Source organism: Sarcophilus harrisii, chromosome 1 (assembly GCF_902635505.1).
Source record: "Sarcophilus harrisii chromosome 1, mSarHar1.11, whole genome shotgun sequence".
NCBI lineage: Eukaryota > Metazoa > Chordata > Mammalia > Dasyuromorphia > Dasyuridae > Sarcophilus > Sarcophilus harrisii.
Genome location: NC_045426.1, coordinates 42,221,503 through 42,238,203, shown reverse-complemented (window position 1 = coordinate 42,238,203; position 16,701 = coordinate 42,221,503). Strand labels below are relative to the sequence as shown.

General features: G+C 37.0%; 1 protein-coding gene across 1 annotated transcript in view; it reads left to right on the top strand.

Moving 5' to 3' along the window:
- IL5RA (interleukin 5 receptor subunit alpha) overlaps positions 1 to 15,176 on the top strand; it is a 50,048-nt gene extending 34,872 nt beyond the window's left edge. The window contains exons 11-13 of the mRNA XM_012543582.3: positions 8,199 to 8,295; positions 10,088 to 10,172; positions 13,355 to 15,176. Coding sequence (XP_012399036.2) covers positions 8,199 to 8,295; positions 10,088 to 10,172; positions 13,355 to 13,441 — 269 coding nt within the window. The 3' untranslated portion in view covers positions 13,442 to 15,176. The remainder of the gene's footprint in view (positions 1 to 8,198; positions 8,296 to 10,087; positions 10,173 to 13,354) is intronic.
- The last annotated feature ends 1,525 nt before the right edge of the window (positions 15,177 to 16,701 follow it).

Here is a 16,701-nt window from a genome sequence, read left to right as displayed (position 1 = left end):
CAGTTGGGAGACCTAAGTATTGGTTCCAGCTAAGCCAAGAAGTAACCATATAACCTTACTTGGGCATCAAGTTGAATTCTTATAATAAAAGGGAATTGGATTAGGTAATTTTTAAGGTTATTTTAATGAGGCTTTATTGAGCTCGTAAAGAGAACAAATACTAGGAAAGATACAAAATTTAAACAAGATATGAACTGATCCTTCCTGGAATTTGCAAATATCTATTGCTTTTATCATTCTATGTGTCGGTAACTGTCTATGTGATATAATTTAACGAATGCTAAAGGGCCCGTCTTCCTTCAAATATCTCCCTTGGGACACGTATGGTGCTAGAATTTTTAACATAAGAGAATCCTACCTTTTGTATTAAAATTTTTTCTTTAAAGGCCCTTGTGATAATGGATATGTTACCTAGTAGGGTAAATACACCTGAAACCCATTAATAACTAGCTTAGGGGCCCAAACTACAATTTTTAGCTGTATGTTGTACAAAAACAAGTGATGAGCTGGACTCAGTCCTGTGGGCCATAGATGAATGGCCCTTAAACTCAATGAATATATCATTGACTAACCTCAGGGAGCAGTTTCCTGTGAAGCATTCCATGGTGGTGTTGATGGGAGGGAATACATATTGGACAAAACTCTAATTGTGGATAGATGTGATAATCAGCAAAATTACTACTATCGTCAGCTACATCCCCAGCAGTGGAAGATATACAATGGATTTCAAATAGGCATTTTCCCCTGCTAGGGAAAACCAGGATATACACACACAGGCAGTCCATTTAATTGGCCCTTACTAATCCAGAATCATCTTGGGGAAGCAGGCCTAGAATATAGATCTTTTACTCCATTTGTACTGTCTTTGGGTTGTTGTATGACCATACTAGATTCACTTGATTGGTAGGTCAATTTCCTAAAATACAAACAGATTCAACATTCCAAAAGATCAGCTATTGCATACATCATTTTGGTCATTTGTGGATTTTGGATAGATTCGTTCATGGATTCATTGCCTATCCAATAATGTTAACTTGCTTACAGATCCTTCCAAGAATAAACACAAAGAACAAGGATTTTTTGTGTAGGCTATATAATGTTGAGACTCTTCCTTATCTTGGTAGCTAGGTGGTGTAATGGAGAGGCTATTGGGCTTGGAGTCAGGAAGTTCAAATCTAGCCTTAGACACTTTATAAATATTTATTGAGTTACTGGACTCACTAACTCTGGGCAAGTCAATTTAGTTCTTCGCCTTAATTTCTCATTTATACAAAAGGAATTATAATAGCATTTACTTCTCAGAGTTGTGAGGATCAAATAAAAATATATATGTATGTACATATATTATTTACTCTAGCCATTCATTTTTAGATTAGAAACCTAATCCATGATCAAGATGGAAGCATTGAAAGACCAATATTTCCGTGGGCAGCCCAAGGTAGATTGCTGTCATAGGACAGCCAGCTCACTTTCATGGTTTGTGTGTTCTGAGCTAACTTAGTTCTTTGGGTCCAGGTACCCTTTGGAGCTATCATTATTCTCCCTATACTGAAATCATCATATAGTATCTATAGCAAAGAGCTCTGAATATCCCATGATTCCATGTATTTCAACTGTGTTTAATAGATATTAGGGAAATAAAATTAGATTCTGACTTTTTCCCAATATTCCTAAATTTTTGTGTTTTTCTTGTTTGGCCCTGGTAATAATAGTAGATGTCTAAATAGTACTTTAAGGATTGGAAAATATATACATTATCTTATTTGATCCTCAAAACGGCCTCTGTTTTATGCAGGAGGAAATAAACTCAGGGAGGTTATAACTTATCCATGGTCACACTGTCGGAGGCAGGATTTGGATCAGGCAGGGATTTCCTGATTCCATGTTCAATGTTCTTTTAGTTATTCATGTTTCTACAATCCAATGATTGCCTATCGCTAATCCTCAAACACAAGATGCTCCATTTCCCAACCTGGAATATTTTCACTGACTATATCCCCCCTGTCTGGAATGTTTTCCTTCTCATCTCTGCCTATTGATCTTCCTGGCTTTCTTCAAGTCTCAGCTAAAGTCCAAGCTTCTACAAGAATCCTTTCCTAATTCTTTTTAGTGGTAATAATAGGGATATTCTGAAATATGTGTTAGAAACATAGAAGCATTTCTAGACCAAGGAATGCTTAAAATGGGATCCATATAAATTTGTGGGACTTTTTAGAATTTTATTTTAATAGTATATTATTTTTCCATTTACATGTAAAGATGATTTTCAACATTCATTTTTTTGTGAGATTTTGAGTTCCAATTTTTTTCTCCTTCCTTCCTTTACTCCCTCCCCTCCTCAAGACAGCAAGCAATCTGATATAGGCTATACATGAACAATCATTTTTTTAACTTATTGTCATGTGAGCCATGTTGGGAAAGAAAAAGCAGAACAAAAGGGAGAAAAAACCATGAGAAGGAATAAAACAAGGGTGAAAATGGTACACTTTGATCTGGATTCAGTCTCCATGCCATTCTCTGGATGAGGATGGCACTTTCCACTAAGAATAGCATCGTTGATAGATCATATAATTTTGCTGTTATTGTGTAAAATGTTTTCCTAGCTCTGTTCATTTCACTTAGCATCACTTCATGTAAATCTTTCCCAAAATAAACCTGTTCATCATTTCTTATAGAATAGTATTCCATTGCATTCATACACTATAACTTATTTAGCTAATTCCCAGTTGATGAGCATCCACTCAATTTCCAATGCCCTTGCCATCACAAAAAAAAGCTGCTACAAATACTTTTGCACATGTGGGTCCTTTCCCCTCTTTTATGATTTCTTTGGGACACAGACCTTGTAACGGCACTACTGGATTAAAGGATGCCTCCTTCCTTTATTTCTTCCCCTCCTCAAGACAGCAAAGAATCTGATGTAGGTTATACATGTACAATCATTTTAAACATATTTCCATATGAGTTATGTTGGGAAAGAAAAAGCAGAACAAAAGGGAAAACACAATTTGATAAACTTTTGGGTATAGTTCCAAATCATTCCCCAGAATGGCTGGATCAATTCACAGTTCTACCAACAATGTATTAGTGTCCCAGTTTTCCCAAGTCTCCTTCAACATTTGTCATTATCCTTTCCTATCTTTTTAGCTCTTCTGATAGGTCTGAGGTGGTATCAGAGAGTTGTTTTAATTTGCAATTCTCTAATAAAAAGGGATTTAAAGCATTTTTAATATAATTACAGATGGCTTTAATTTCTTCATCTGAAAATTGTCTTCTTATCCTTTCCATTTGTTAATTGGTGAATGACTTGTATTTTTATGCATTTGACTCCCTTCTAATATTGAATCCATTAGTTTTGTTTGTACAAAAACTTTTTAATTAAATGTGATCAAAATTTTCCATTTTGCACTTCATAATGTTTTTTATTGTTTGGTCATAAAACCCTCCCTTCTCCAAGATCTGATAAAACTATCCCTTGCTTTCCTAATTTGCTTGCTGTATCACCTTTCTTGTCTAAATCATGAATCCATTGCAACCTTATCTTGGTATACAGTGTAAATTTGTTTTTAAAAAATATATTTTGATAAATGTATTTCAATATCATTGGTTCCCTTTGTAGTTCTATGTATTTTATTTTACTCATTTAAAACATTCTGAGAAGTCCAAGGACCATTGCACCAGATGGCCAAAGTGGTCCATGACATACAAAAAGTTAAGAACTCATATTTCAATCTAGTCTCTTCCTGAGATTTAGGTCTATGTTATCAGGGTTTCCATATCTTTAATGATAAGCACAAATTGTTTTCACTTTCTTTGATTATCTATTCTTCTTTAGACTTCCTTAGCCTAAGTAGACCAATCTGTTTTGGTACAAAGAGACTAGAAAGATAACTGATATAGGGTTTTAGTGTTAATCAGACCCTCTGCTGAGGAGACCAAACATGGTATTAAATCTTGTTTGATCTTCCTTTATCAAGTATATTGGGAAGTGATTTGGTTCAAGGGGAAAAAGAATAGTAGATTTGGAATCAAAGGATATGGGTCTGAATCCTGGACTACATTTGAAGTCTTTTTAGCTTAGCAGGACTTTGCATTTCTTTGATCTAGTTTTTAAGAATATTGTATCACTACATCACCCATTGAGGCATCCAAGTACTATTCCTCAGTTTCCTCATTTGTAAATTGGAGGATGGGACTTTATGACTTTTAAGATATCTTTCAGTTCTATATTTGTGATTGTTATCACCTGTATGACTTTGGGAAAAGCACTTTATTTTCTGTCCTCATCTATACTATTAGAGAGTTAGACAAGGTAACCTACTAAGATCTCCTTAGCTCTACATCAGTGAAGGATTCCATGTTTCTACCTTGATAATGACAATAGAATTCTTTCTTAACTTTTCAAGGGGATAGTTGAACTGAATTACTGAAGGGTGGTTTAACTGAAAAGATTTTTGTAATCATGGTTGGAAGCAAACAACATTCTTATCATGATTTGACATGACTCTGGGGTGTATGGGATTGCTCAATTTGAGATGCAAACAAAATTGAGTGTGTGGTTTTGATAATATTTGCAAGGATCCCTAATTTTTACTGCTGGACCAAATTCTTCCATTTCAAACCCTGTTAAGGAGAAAAGAGTTTTACAATGATAAGCTAATTTTGTAGTTTAAGGTTTTTCCTTTTCCAATAATTGATAATATATTTAAATTTTTTTAAATTAAAAAAAATTGTCCTCCATCTTACTTAAAAAAAATAACAAGTAAAGGCAGGTAAGAAACTATTCAATAGTCAGCCAGGAAACATTTATTCAGTGCTTACCATGAGTTCAAAAAAAGATAATCATTAATAAAAACACTAGGCATTCTTCACTTTCCTTCTGCTCTGATATCTCCCATTAGGTTATAAACTCCTCTACTAGATTATAAACTCCCTGAGGACAAAGACTATCTATCTTTTAGCACTTTTTATATCTCCAGATCTTTACACAGTATCTGGAATATAGTAAGCCTTTACTAAATACTGATTGATTCATTGATTGAAGATTGAATTGAATTGAACTAAGACTGTGTTCTGGAGGGACAAATCCATGCAATATAAGCTTTGGCAGTTTCTACAAGGTATAGACCCAGAAATTCATATCAAGCCAATTATTAAGCACCTTGATGTGTCAAATTTTGGAAGGCTCATCAATAGAATGACTACAAAAATTGATGAGTTTTTCAGCCAAAGAAATTTTGTGAATTTTTTTTACTACATTGTCTAGAGATCATGATCTATAATGATCAAGGATGGGCTACCATTGAAGAAATCTATGTTGTTGTTTTTTTAATGTGCCAGATACTGGAGATGTAAAGAGCTCATATTCTGTAGAGGAGCCAATGTGCACATATATAATTACATAAGCAATGAAAAAAAGAATTCTAAGGTAATTCTGTAAATCAAGCTACTAGTTTTTTTTTTTTTTATGGTTTTACATGTATATTAATTTTTTTTTTATTTAATAGCCTTTAATTTACAGGATATATACATGGGTAACTTTACAGCATTAACAATTGCCAAACCTCTTGTTCCAATTTTTCACCTCTTACCCCACCCTCCCTAAATGGCAGGATGACCAGTAGATGTTAAATATATTAAAATATAACTTAGATACACAATAAGTATACATGACCAAAACATTATTTTGCTGTACAAAAAGAATCAGACTCTGAATTATTGTACAATTAGCTTGTGAAGGAAATCAAAGATGCAGGTGTGCATAAATATAGGGACTGGGAATTCAATGTAATGGTTTTTAGTCATCTCCCAGAGTTCTTTTTCTGGGTATAGCTAGTTCAGTTCATTACTGCTCCATTAGAAATGATTTGGTTGATCTTGTTGCTGAGGATGGCCTGATCCATCAGGACTGGTCATCATCTAGTATTGTTGTTGAAGTATATAATGATCTCCTGGTCCTGCTCATTTCACTTAGCATCAGTTCGTGTAAGTCTCTCCAGGCCTTTCTGAAATCATCCTGTTGGTCATTTCTTACAGAACAGTAATATTCCATAATTTTCATATACCACAATTTATTCAGCTATTCTCCAACTGATGGACATCCATTCAGTTTCCAGTTTCTAGCCACTACAAAAGGGCTGCCACAAACATTCGTGCACATACAGGTCCCTTTCCCTTCTTTATAATCTCTTTGGGATATAATCCCAGTAGTAACACTGCTGGATCAAAGGGTATGCACAGTTTGATAACTTTTTGAGCATAGTTCCAAACTACTCTCCAAAATGGTTAGATTCGTTCACAACTCCACCAACAATGAATCAATGTCCCAGTTTTCCCACATCCCCTCCAACAATCATCATTATTTTTTCCTGTCATCTTAGCCAATCTGACAGGTGTGTAGTGGTATCTTAGAGTTGTCTTAATTTGCATTTCTCTGATTAATAATGACTTGGAGCATCTTTTCATATGACTAGAAATAGTTTCAATTTCTTCATCTGAGAATTGTCTGTTCATATCCTTTGACCATTTTTCAATTGGAGAATGGTTAAATCAAGCTACTAGTAACTGGACTTGGAGAACTGAGCTTTGAAGGCTCAGAGTAAGAGTTAATGTTGAAAAGAGAAGCATCAATACCTGACATAAGAGGTGAGCATCTCTAATCTGAGCAAGGTAGAAAGGACACTACCAAGCCTTATGAATTCTATCTAAACCTCAGTTTCTCCTTAAAAAACAGCAAATATGAGGCAGCTAAGTGGTGCAGTGGATAGAACACCAGCCCTGAAGTCAGGAAGATCTGAGTTCAAATCTGGTCTCAGACACTTAACACTTCCTAGCTGTGTGACCTTGGGCACCACAATTGGGGAAAAACAAACAAACAAACAAAAAATCAGCAAATACTTATTATTAAACCTGTTTTCAGAGAACACTGTTAGTTGCTAGTGGATATACATTTAGATAAGACTGCACTCGTGGACATTATTTTATTATATATTATGGTCAGGGGAATACTATACATATGAATTTGTCTGCTTGTCTATTTGTTTTTATATCTATTTCAATTCCTCTGTCATCTCTCTATCTAGTTATTTGTCTAATAATAATAGCTATCATGTATATAATGCTTTCAAGTTTGCAAAGTGCAAATATTTCATTTTGCAAAGTACTTTTTAAATATTTCATTTTTATCCTCAAAAACAACACTGAGAGATATATCCTTTTATATTCCCCATTTTACAGCGAGGAAACAAAAATAGGCAGATATGAAGTGACTTGCCCAGAACTACATAGGTATTATTTCTTGATGACAGATTTGAACTCAGGTTTTCTTTATTTCAGGGATAGACTTCTATCTACAATAATTCCCCATTTACAATAATTCATGTGTTATAGTCCAGTGCACTCAAGGAGTCAAGGAAAAAAATGTGTGTGGTTCAAAGGTAGACAAGTTGTTACTGACTGGTGAAAATCAGGGAAGACTTCATGAAGTGGATGCTTTTGAATTGGGCTTTACAGGACATGTAGGAATCTAACAGGTGAAGTGGAAATCCTATTAGCCTGAAGGAGTAAATTAACTCATTCATAAGTCTCTAGAGTAATGTGCACACTGCAGTGGTCTAGAAATAAATTTAACCTGTGTCAGGAATATGACATTTTGCTGAAATGCAGTGGAGGCAGGCAGAGTAAGGAGAACAGGTTAGGAGATCTGGAGCTTTGACTCACCAGTTAGTTGTCAGTCCCTGATTTCTCTGGGTCCCAATTTCCTGAAAAGCAAAAGGGTTGGACCATTTGACCTCAAAGACCTTTCTAGTTCTAATAATTTATAAATCTAAAAAACCCATTGCTTTCAAATGTATAATGTTAAAGATTTGCTTCCTCAACTGGTAATGTCAATGGATACAATAGTCTTGTTATCTCTATACTGAGCAAAAAGGAAGCCTTCAAAAACTATTGAATCAAATTGCCATTTGAGGGAATTATTCCCCAATTTGATGTTTTTAAGACTACTCACTCAGGGAGCAGCCCCCAGCTTCCAACCCCTATGAAAGTTGTGTTAATGTTACTAATCCCAGGCTTGCTTTTGGAGTTCTTCCAGCTAAGGCGATTCATTCATTTATTTGTTTTTAAAGATAATTTAAAATGTTTTTTTGGCTTAATGTTCCCAATGCAATAAATAATGTTCTTCCCCTTCTCTTGCACAGGAGAATATGAACCGACCCACATGACAGAATGGCTTTTGTCGGTGCTCATGGCCACTATCTGCTTTTTTCTGTTGAGTCTCTTCTTTATATGTCGAATGTAGGTATCTTCTGGACTTGCTCTTAGGGCATCAGTGCAGCCATAACACTGGCTTTTTGCCCACCCATCACCCATTACTCTCATCCTCTAGAGAAACAATTGCACACACAGAAAGACAAGGCATCCAAACTGGTTATCTGTGGGTCTTTTCTGGGCCTGTTTTCAGAGGAGATTACTGTTGTATAAACAAGAGGGGGAGAATCAATAGCTGATCTATAGAGACACAAGCACCAGGAAGCTGCTGGGAGCCAGTAAAGATCTGCTCTTGAATTTGTTAATGGTGTGGTAATTTTTGTGAAGGCCTGTAAATTATTCAAGCAGCTCTCGATTTCTTTGCTGACTTCCCTTACATTTTTTGTTGTCTTTTTTGGAGGGCCTTTTGACATGGCAGGTGGTCTTTTCAGCGTAGTCGGCTCCCTACACTGTGAGCTGAAATAACAAGCCCCCTTTGACATGGCCATGTGATTACTTTGGACTTGGGTAGGTATTTGCTGGCTCCCTGGCCCTTTTGTGCCTGAGTGGCTAATTGCACATGAGCCAAGGGATGTTTCCTGTGATAACTTGCATATATGAAGAGAATCTAGATGTCAGAGAAAAGTGTGCTGATTTTTTTGGTGCCATTTTCCCAAATAACTTCAAATAATCCTGCTCCCAGGCCCAGAAACTGGGGTTCAATAGTATGTGTCATTCAGCATATGTGAGAAAGTTCTCCCTTTTAGGCCTCCTGTGATTTCTGAAAATGGCATTTGCAGAGATGATTATGTTTCTGAACTTATTATGTTAATAATAAGTTCTTGCATTATACCTAAAGGGAATGCACAGTATATTGGCATAGTTCAGAATGGGCTGTTATGATTCATCTGATATAGGTATTATCAGAAGCTTTCCATATATGATTTTCAAGTATATTTCTAAAGCAAAAATTATATTCACATGAGAATTCTGAATATAATTTAATTTTTCTTGTATGGTTTAGAAGGACATTGTAATATTTTTAGGTCAGCAAAAAGGATATCAACTATCACTGTTAATGTAATGGTAGCTATTGTTTATTACCTTCAGGTAGATCACCTGAGTAATATCTCTCTCTGTTACTAGCTGTGTGACCATGGGTGAGTAGGTGAACCTCTCTGAGCCCAAGGAGATAATACAGACTGATTTAAATTGGTTCCGAGAGCATCCTATAATGGTGAAGCCATTGGGCTGGTCAGAATAGCAATGTCTCCTTCATAGTGAGGTTGTGAGCATCAGGCATCTGAAGGGACAGGGACCAGGCCCACAGAGAACTCCTACATGAGGACATTCACCCTACCAGTGAAGACTGGCTTTTTTTTCCCCTGCACCCCAAGGTCTTGTCCAGAGTCACACAGTCCTTATGTGTCAAGGGCAGGATTTGCCCTAGGTTTCCCTGGGCTAGCCCTCTCTCTACTTATACTGCCTCCGAGTGACTCCACTATGGTGTATGTATCAGCTATTTGTGGTGGTCCTGGTCAAGAAGGGTTCTGAGTAGCCAGAATGCTGGTGTTTGCTGTAGTGGGTATCTTGTAAGGGCCGTTTCTAGAGCACAGAACAAGTGGCCCACTTTAAAAGCTCTACTTTAATTGCACATGTTTAACATATATTGGATTACTTGCCATCTAGGAAAGGGGGTAGAGGGAAGGGAAGGAGAAAAAAAAATTGGAGCCCAAGATTTTGCAAAGGGTTAATGTTGAAATTTATCTATGCATGTGTTTTTTTTTGGGGGGAAAAAAGCTTTAATTTTAAAAAAATCTCTCTTTTACTTCTCTTTCAGTTGCCATATATGGACCAAATTGTTTCCTCCCATTCCAAGACCAAACAGCAAAGTTAAGGATCTCTTCATAAGCAACATTTATGAGGTAACTTCTGAAGAGTCTTGAGATCTAGCCTTCTTAGGAATACTTGGGCAGTTTGCTGAAATAATACCTTCGTTTTGGGGACACCTATGCCTCTTTCTCTTTTCTCTCAGTTTCTCTTCTCTCTGTTTCTATTCCTTTTCTCCCTGTGTCTTTGTGTCTTCGTCTCTGTCTCTGTCTTTCTGTCTTTCATCTCTCTCTCTGTCTCTACCTCTTTCTTTCTTCTCTCTCTCTCTGTCTGTTTCCCTCCTTCTCTCTCTGTCTCTCTCTGTTTCTATCTGTCTTTCTCTCTGTCTTTCTTCTCTCCCATCTCTGTTTTTTCTCTATCTCTCTCTGTATCTTTCTCTGTGCCTATATCTCTTTTCTCTTGGTTTCTCTTCTCTCTGTTTCTGTCTCTCTTCTCTCTGTGTCTTTGTGTCTCCATCTCTCTCTCTCTTTTTCTGTTTCTGTTTCTCTCTGTCTTTGTCTCTCTGTCTTTCTGTCTCTGTCTCTGTTTCTATCTCACACACATGTGCAGACCCACATGCACACCTCCCCACCCCCTTCTCTCCTCTACCTCCTTGGTGGGGAATACTTTAATGGGATCACATGGTCCTTTCAGTTAAATAGTTTGCCAAATTGCTTTCTCCTTTTCCCATTCCTAGACTGATTAACTCATTGTAAGTTGCAGACACAGTATCTGAGGCCTAGATTTTTGAGCTAAAGATCTTTTCAGCTACCTCATTTTGCAAGTGAGAAACTGAGGTAAACAGATTGAGTGACTTGGATAAGGTCCCACAGCTAATAAGTATCAGGAATGGCCCTCTCTCCACCTTCCCATGCACCATCTGGTATCTGTGAGTGGGTAAAGGGCTTCCACTGACTTTTACATCTTCTGCCCCATTCACTGCTTGGGAAAGGGGGTACAAGGCCTCTGTCCAGTCCATTCATCATTCATCCAACAGACTTTTAGAGAGTTTGTATACAAGGTCAGCCAGGAAGTGCTCACCCGTTTGGCAGGACCTTGTCTCTCCCTTCCTCCCAGGGATGTCCGAGCCAGGATCACAGAGACCAGAGGCAGTGTCCTGGGCAGAATCCAGCGCATGCTTGTCCCTGCTCTGTCTGCATCCTTTGTTTGGGCAGGACTCGCTCAGCTCAGACAAAACTGTTCGCAGAATGGGGGAAAGGAAGCCTAATGGCTGAGTCCGCTGCTGAGCAGCTGTGTGATCTCCCTTCCAAGTTGTGTTTCAGATTGCTCTCGGACCTGACCTGCATTCTCCTAAGAACCATGGGGGATGCGAACAGTAAACTTAAGTCCTATGTCTGAGCCTCTTAATGGGTCATTTTAATGCTTGTATCTGATTTCCCCACAGAAAACGAGTGGTTCCTATTGATAGCAAAAGGAGTAGGCTTAAAAGCTTATTAGATAAGCTCATGGTTTGTTTTTAATTAAAAGTAAAAGCATCTGTTCAAAATAACCTGACCTGGGGAGGAACAAGCGGATTTCAGTATAAGCAAATAGCAAATATTAATGTTAGAGCTAAGTCTAACCTGGCTTCCCAGGGCATCTTATCCCTTTGCCATGTTGTTCTTTCCATTAAACAACCTCAGCAATTAAAGAGAAAAAAAAAAGGAACAAGTAAAAATGAGGGAATTGAATGTTGCAATGTGCCCAAAGGACTGAAATTCTCCAGTTACCAGAAATATGGTAGAACCAATTCCAGCTTTCCCATCTGTGATCTTCCCCTCCTCCACTCTCCCAATTGCTTCCACCTTCACCCAAAGCCATCACCTCTATAGGGCCCTGGTCCAATTTGAGTTAGCTCCACTGTCAATTGAGGAAGGAGGGGGCCCAGTAGTGCCAGTTTGTGCCAGCAGCTTTGGCAGCACAGGCTCCAGCCCAGGAGGAATCAGCTAGAAAGCACTGGGAAGGAGAGGAGATGGTGGAGAGACACTGATCATTTCTAATTACAACTGGCATCCCAGCGTAGCACTGGAGGCAGTCGTGGGCTTTGGGGATCTCTGCCTTCCAAGAGCTCTCAGGCTAAGGATTTGTCAAGTAAGTTTTTGCCTCTTAGATTTCACTGAGAAACCAGTCAGTTTTATATCATTCAGATGAAAGACTCCAAAGGCTCCACTCCTGACTGTGATTTACTGTGTAATCTCGGACAGTCACTTCCCTTCTCTGATCTTCAATATTCCCTTTGGCCAAACGAAGGTTTTGGACTAAATAATCTTCACCAGCCTTAAAGTGTGTGATTCTATGAGTCTTTCATCTCTCGTCAATTAACAAGCATTTATTAAGTGCTTAGAATGTGCCAGAGATACAAAGAAAAGCAAAAATTCTGTCTTTGCCTTCCCTGGAGGAGTTTACATTTTAATAGGAGAGAGAATATGTAAATAAGGAGATAGATTCAAAGGAGATGGAATCTTAATGGGAAGGTCCTGGGAGGGGGATGAAGAGAGGCTGGGAAAGGTCTCCTGCAGAATGTCAGATCTGAGCTGAGGAAGCCAGGGGAGCCAAGAGAGGCACGTCTCCTCCCTCCCTGACATCTTGACTTTAATCACTATTACAGGAATGGTTTTTTCCTAAATGTTAAAGTAAGTTTCAAATCAGCTTTGAATCTGGTTGATGATTCCTCCCAAATATAGGGAGGTAGCATCGTGCTGTGAATGGATTGTTGCTGTGTGTCAGAGGCTACTGTGTACTTGTGTAATTACTACCTGTGTAATTGTGGACAAAGTCTCTCTGGGCCTTAGTTTCCATCTTTCAAATGAGATGACCAGACAAAGTTCTTTCTGGCTTCAAATCTTTGATCTAATGATGTGTGTGACTGTGGAAGAGTCACTTTAGTTTCAAAAATCCTCCATTTTCTAATGGGTAAAGCGAGGGGACTAGAGAACCATCCAGGTTCCCTCAAGCTCTAGTCTGATCCTAATTCAAAAATTCTATTATTGCTAGAATTGTACATGGAATTATTATTGCTATATTACTGTATGGAAAAGGTAAATAAATTTCACTGGAATATGGGAGGCAAAATGGCATATAGTGCATTATTTGTGGTTCTCTTAAAGAAGGCATACCAGCACCTCTGAAACCACGCTGTGTGGGCAGTCATGTGAATAGCTAGGATGTTTTTAGAGACTTTCTTTCAAGGGATTGATGGCAAAATAAATAATTATATTTCCTAATATTTGTTTTCCAGAAAAGCAGGTCTGGTGAAACAGAAATTGAAGCCATAAGTTATGTGGAATATCCCGGATTGGATAATTTGGATGATTCTGTATTTTGATATTTGCTGATGTAAACTAAGAAATGCTTTGAGCCACACCAGGAGAGACAAAGATTAATGGGCTGATCCTCTGGGATTTAGCCTTCCTTCGGGCAGTCTTGGTCTTCAGATTTCAAGTGGCATCTCACAATCCCATCTGCCCAACTCCTTTTTTCTTTTTGAGTGAGACTCCTTAGTCTGTCTCTCTGTGACCATAGTACGAGGACTGAAGATGCCCAGGGCAAGTCAGCTGCTTTCAATATTTTGATCTACAGGTTTCTGATGCAAATGGAACTTTTTGTTGTTGTGGTGCCAAAGCAGACATTCTCTTTGGCAGGATTCAGCCAAAGGCCCCAGGAAGAAACTGTCTGCTGGCCTCGCTTCTGTAAATCTGGCCTGCTTACTATGAAAAAAGTAGTTTTTTTACATCTCAGAGTCATGGGGACTATATTCCTTTATGTACACATATTTGTTCTATAAGCCTAGAATGGTCAGGGCAGCGGGATGAAACCAAGGTGAAGGAATAAAGACAGAGACTCACCTGAGCTCTCCAAATGTCCCTCCAAACAATATTAAATGAATTCTGGACTGGCAGAGTCAGTAAAAGGATAAAGGGGAACAATTTTCTGGCCCGAGATGACTTAGAAAATTGTCAGGTTCTGACCTAGGAAACAGATTGAATAGAGATAAATAATTATTGAACTCTCAAAACTATTTGGAACAAAAAAACCTAGACATCATATTTGAAGAAATTATTAAAGAAAAGTGCCACAATAGCTTAGAATCACAAAGTAAAATAGAAATTGTGAGAATTTACTGATTATCTTCTGAAAGATATGGCCAAATGAAAACTCCCAGAAATATTGTAGCCCAATTCCAGAGCTACTGGGTCAAAAAGAAAATATGACAAGCAATCAAAGAAGACATTCAAATATCATGGAGTCACAATCAGGATAACACAAAATTTAGCAGCTTTTACATAAAGAATCATAGGCTTGGACTATGATATTCTGGAGGACAAAGGAGTTAAGATTATAACGGAGAATCACTTACCCAGCAAAACTGAGTATAGTCCTTCAGGAGAAAAAGTGAACATTTAATGAAATAGAAGACTTTCAAGCATTCCTGATTAAAAGACCATAATGAATAGAACATTTTACTATCAAATAAAAGAGTGAAGAGAAGCATAAAAGGATAAACAGAAAAAGAAATCATAAGGGGATTAATAAGATTTGGCTGTTTACATTCCTATTTGGAAAAGATGATAGTTGTAACTCCTAAAACTTAATCATTATTAAGGTAGGTAGAAAGAGTGTACAACAAGGGGATGGGTATGAGTTGATTGTGATGGTATCATATCCAAAAAAAAATTAAAGTAAGAGAAAGAAGGAGGTTCCTGGAGGAAGTATAAGGGAGAAAATTATCTCACATAAAAGAGGCAAAAATAAGAGGGAAAAATCAGAAGGGTTGGACAGTGTTTGAACCTCACTTTCACTGGAATTGCCTAAAAGAGGAAATAACATGCACACTCAATTGGGCATAGAACTCTATCTTATCCTACAAACAAAGGAGATAAAAGAAAAAAAATATGGGAGATTTATTGAAGAGAGTGTGGATTTAGGGAAGCAAGGTCAGAAGCAAAATACTTTTGAGTAGGGAAAGGATGAAAGGCAAGAGATGGTAAATAGGAAAAAATGTTGGATGGAAGGAAATACACAGTAATCCTAACTGTGAATGTGAATAGGATGAACTCATTCATAAAGCAGAAGCAAAGACATAAAGAGTGATACCATAATGCCCATCAATTGGAGAATGGTTGGGTAAATTGTGGTATATGAATGTTATGGAATATTATTGTTCTGTAAGAAATGACCAGCAGGATGAATACAGAGAGGCCTGGAGAGACTTACATGAACTGATGCTGAGTGAAATGAGCAGAACCAGGAGATCATTATATACCTCAGCAACGATACTGTATGAAAATGTACTCTGATGGAAGTGGATTTCTTTGACAAAGAGACCTAATTCAGTTTCAGTTATCAATGATGGACAGAAGCAGCTACACTCAAAGAAAGAACACTGGGATATGAATGTAAACTGTTTGCATTTTTGTTTTCTCCCTGTGCAACAAGAAAACTGTTTGGTTCTGCACACATATATTGTATCTAGGATATACTGTGACATATTCAACATATATAGGACTGCTTGCCATTTGGGGAGGGGGTGGAGGGAGAGAGGGGAAAAATCGAACAGAAGTGAGTGCAAGGGATAATGTTGTAAAAAATTACCCTGGGATGGGTTCTGTCAATAAAAAGTTATTATAATGAAAAAAAAAAAGAATTTTAAAGGTAAAATAAATAAATAAATAAAATGAATAGTATGTCATGTAAAGTTGATTTTAAATTTTATGTACAATCATCTTTTTATTATACTGTTATAGAAATGCTTGTTTTATTCTATAAATTAAAAATAAAATAAAAATAGGTTCTTAAAAAAAAAAGAGTGATACCATAAGCAAACTAGGGGAACATGAAATAGTTTAGCTGTCAGATTACAGATAAGAGAAGAAACAATGACCAAACTAATGATAAAAAGCATTATATGATATAAAATGGATAATTTTGGTTACATTAAATTAAAAAATTTTGCACAGACAAAACCAAGTAAGACAAGATTGGAAGGAAAGAAGGAAATGGGGATAGGGAGGATTAAAGTAAGTTTCTCTGATAAAGGCATCATTTTTTCAAATATGTAATGAATAGAGTTAATTTTATAAGAAAACAAATGATTTCCCAATTGCTAAATAATCAAAGATATGAAAAGGCAGTTTTCAGAAGAAAACATCAAAATTATCCATGCTTATATAAAAATGTTCTAAATCACTATTGATTAGAGAAATTCAAATTAAAACAATTCAAAATTCTGTCACTCTAAAGTCACAGAAAATGAAAATTACAAATGTTGGAGGGAATGTGAGAAATTTGGGACATTAATGCTTTGTTGGTAGAGTTGCAAACTGATCTAACTACTCTGGAGAGTAATTTAATACTATGCCCAAAGGGCTACAAAATTGCACATACCCTTTGAGTCAACAATACCACTACTACCAAGTTTGTATTCTAAAGAGATTTTTTTTTTAAAGGAAAAGAACCTAGTTGTACAAAAATCTTTTTAGCAATTCTTTTTGCAATGGCAATAAACTAGAAATTGAGGATCTTTCCATTTGTTGGGGAATAGTTGAACAAGCTTTGGTATATGATTATGATGGAATGTAATAGTGC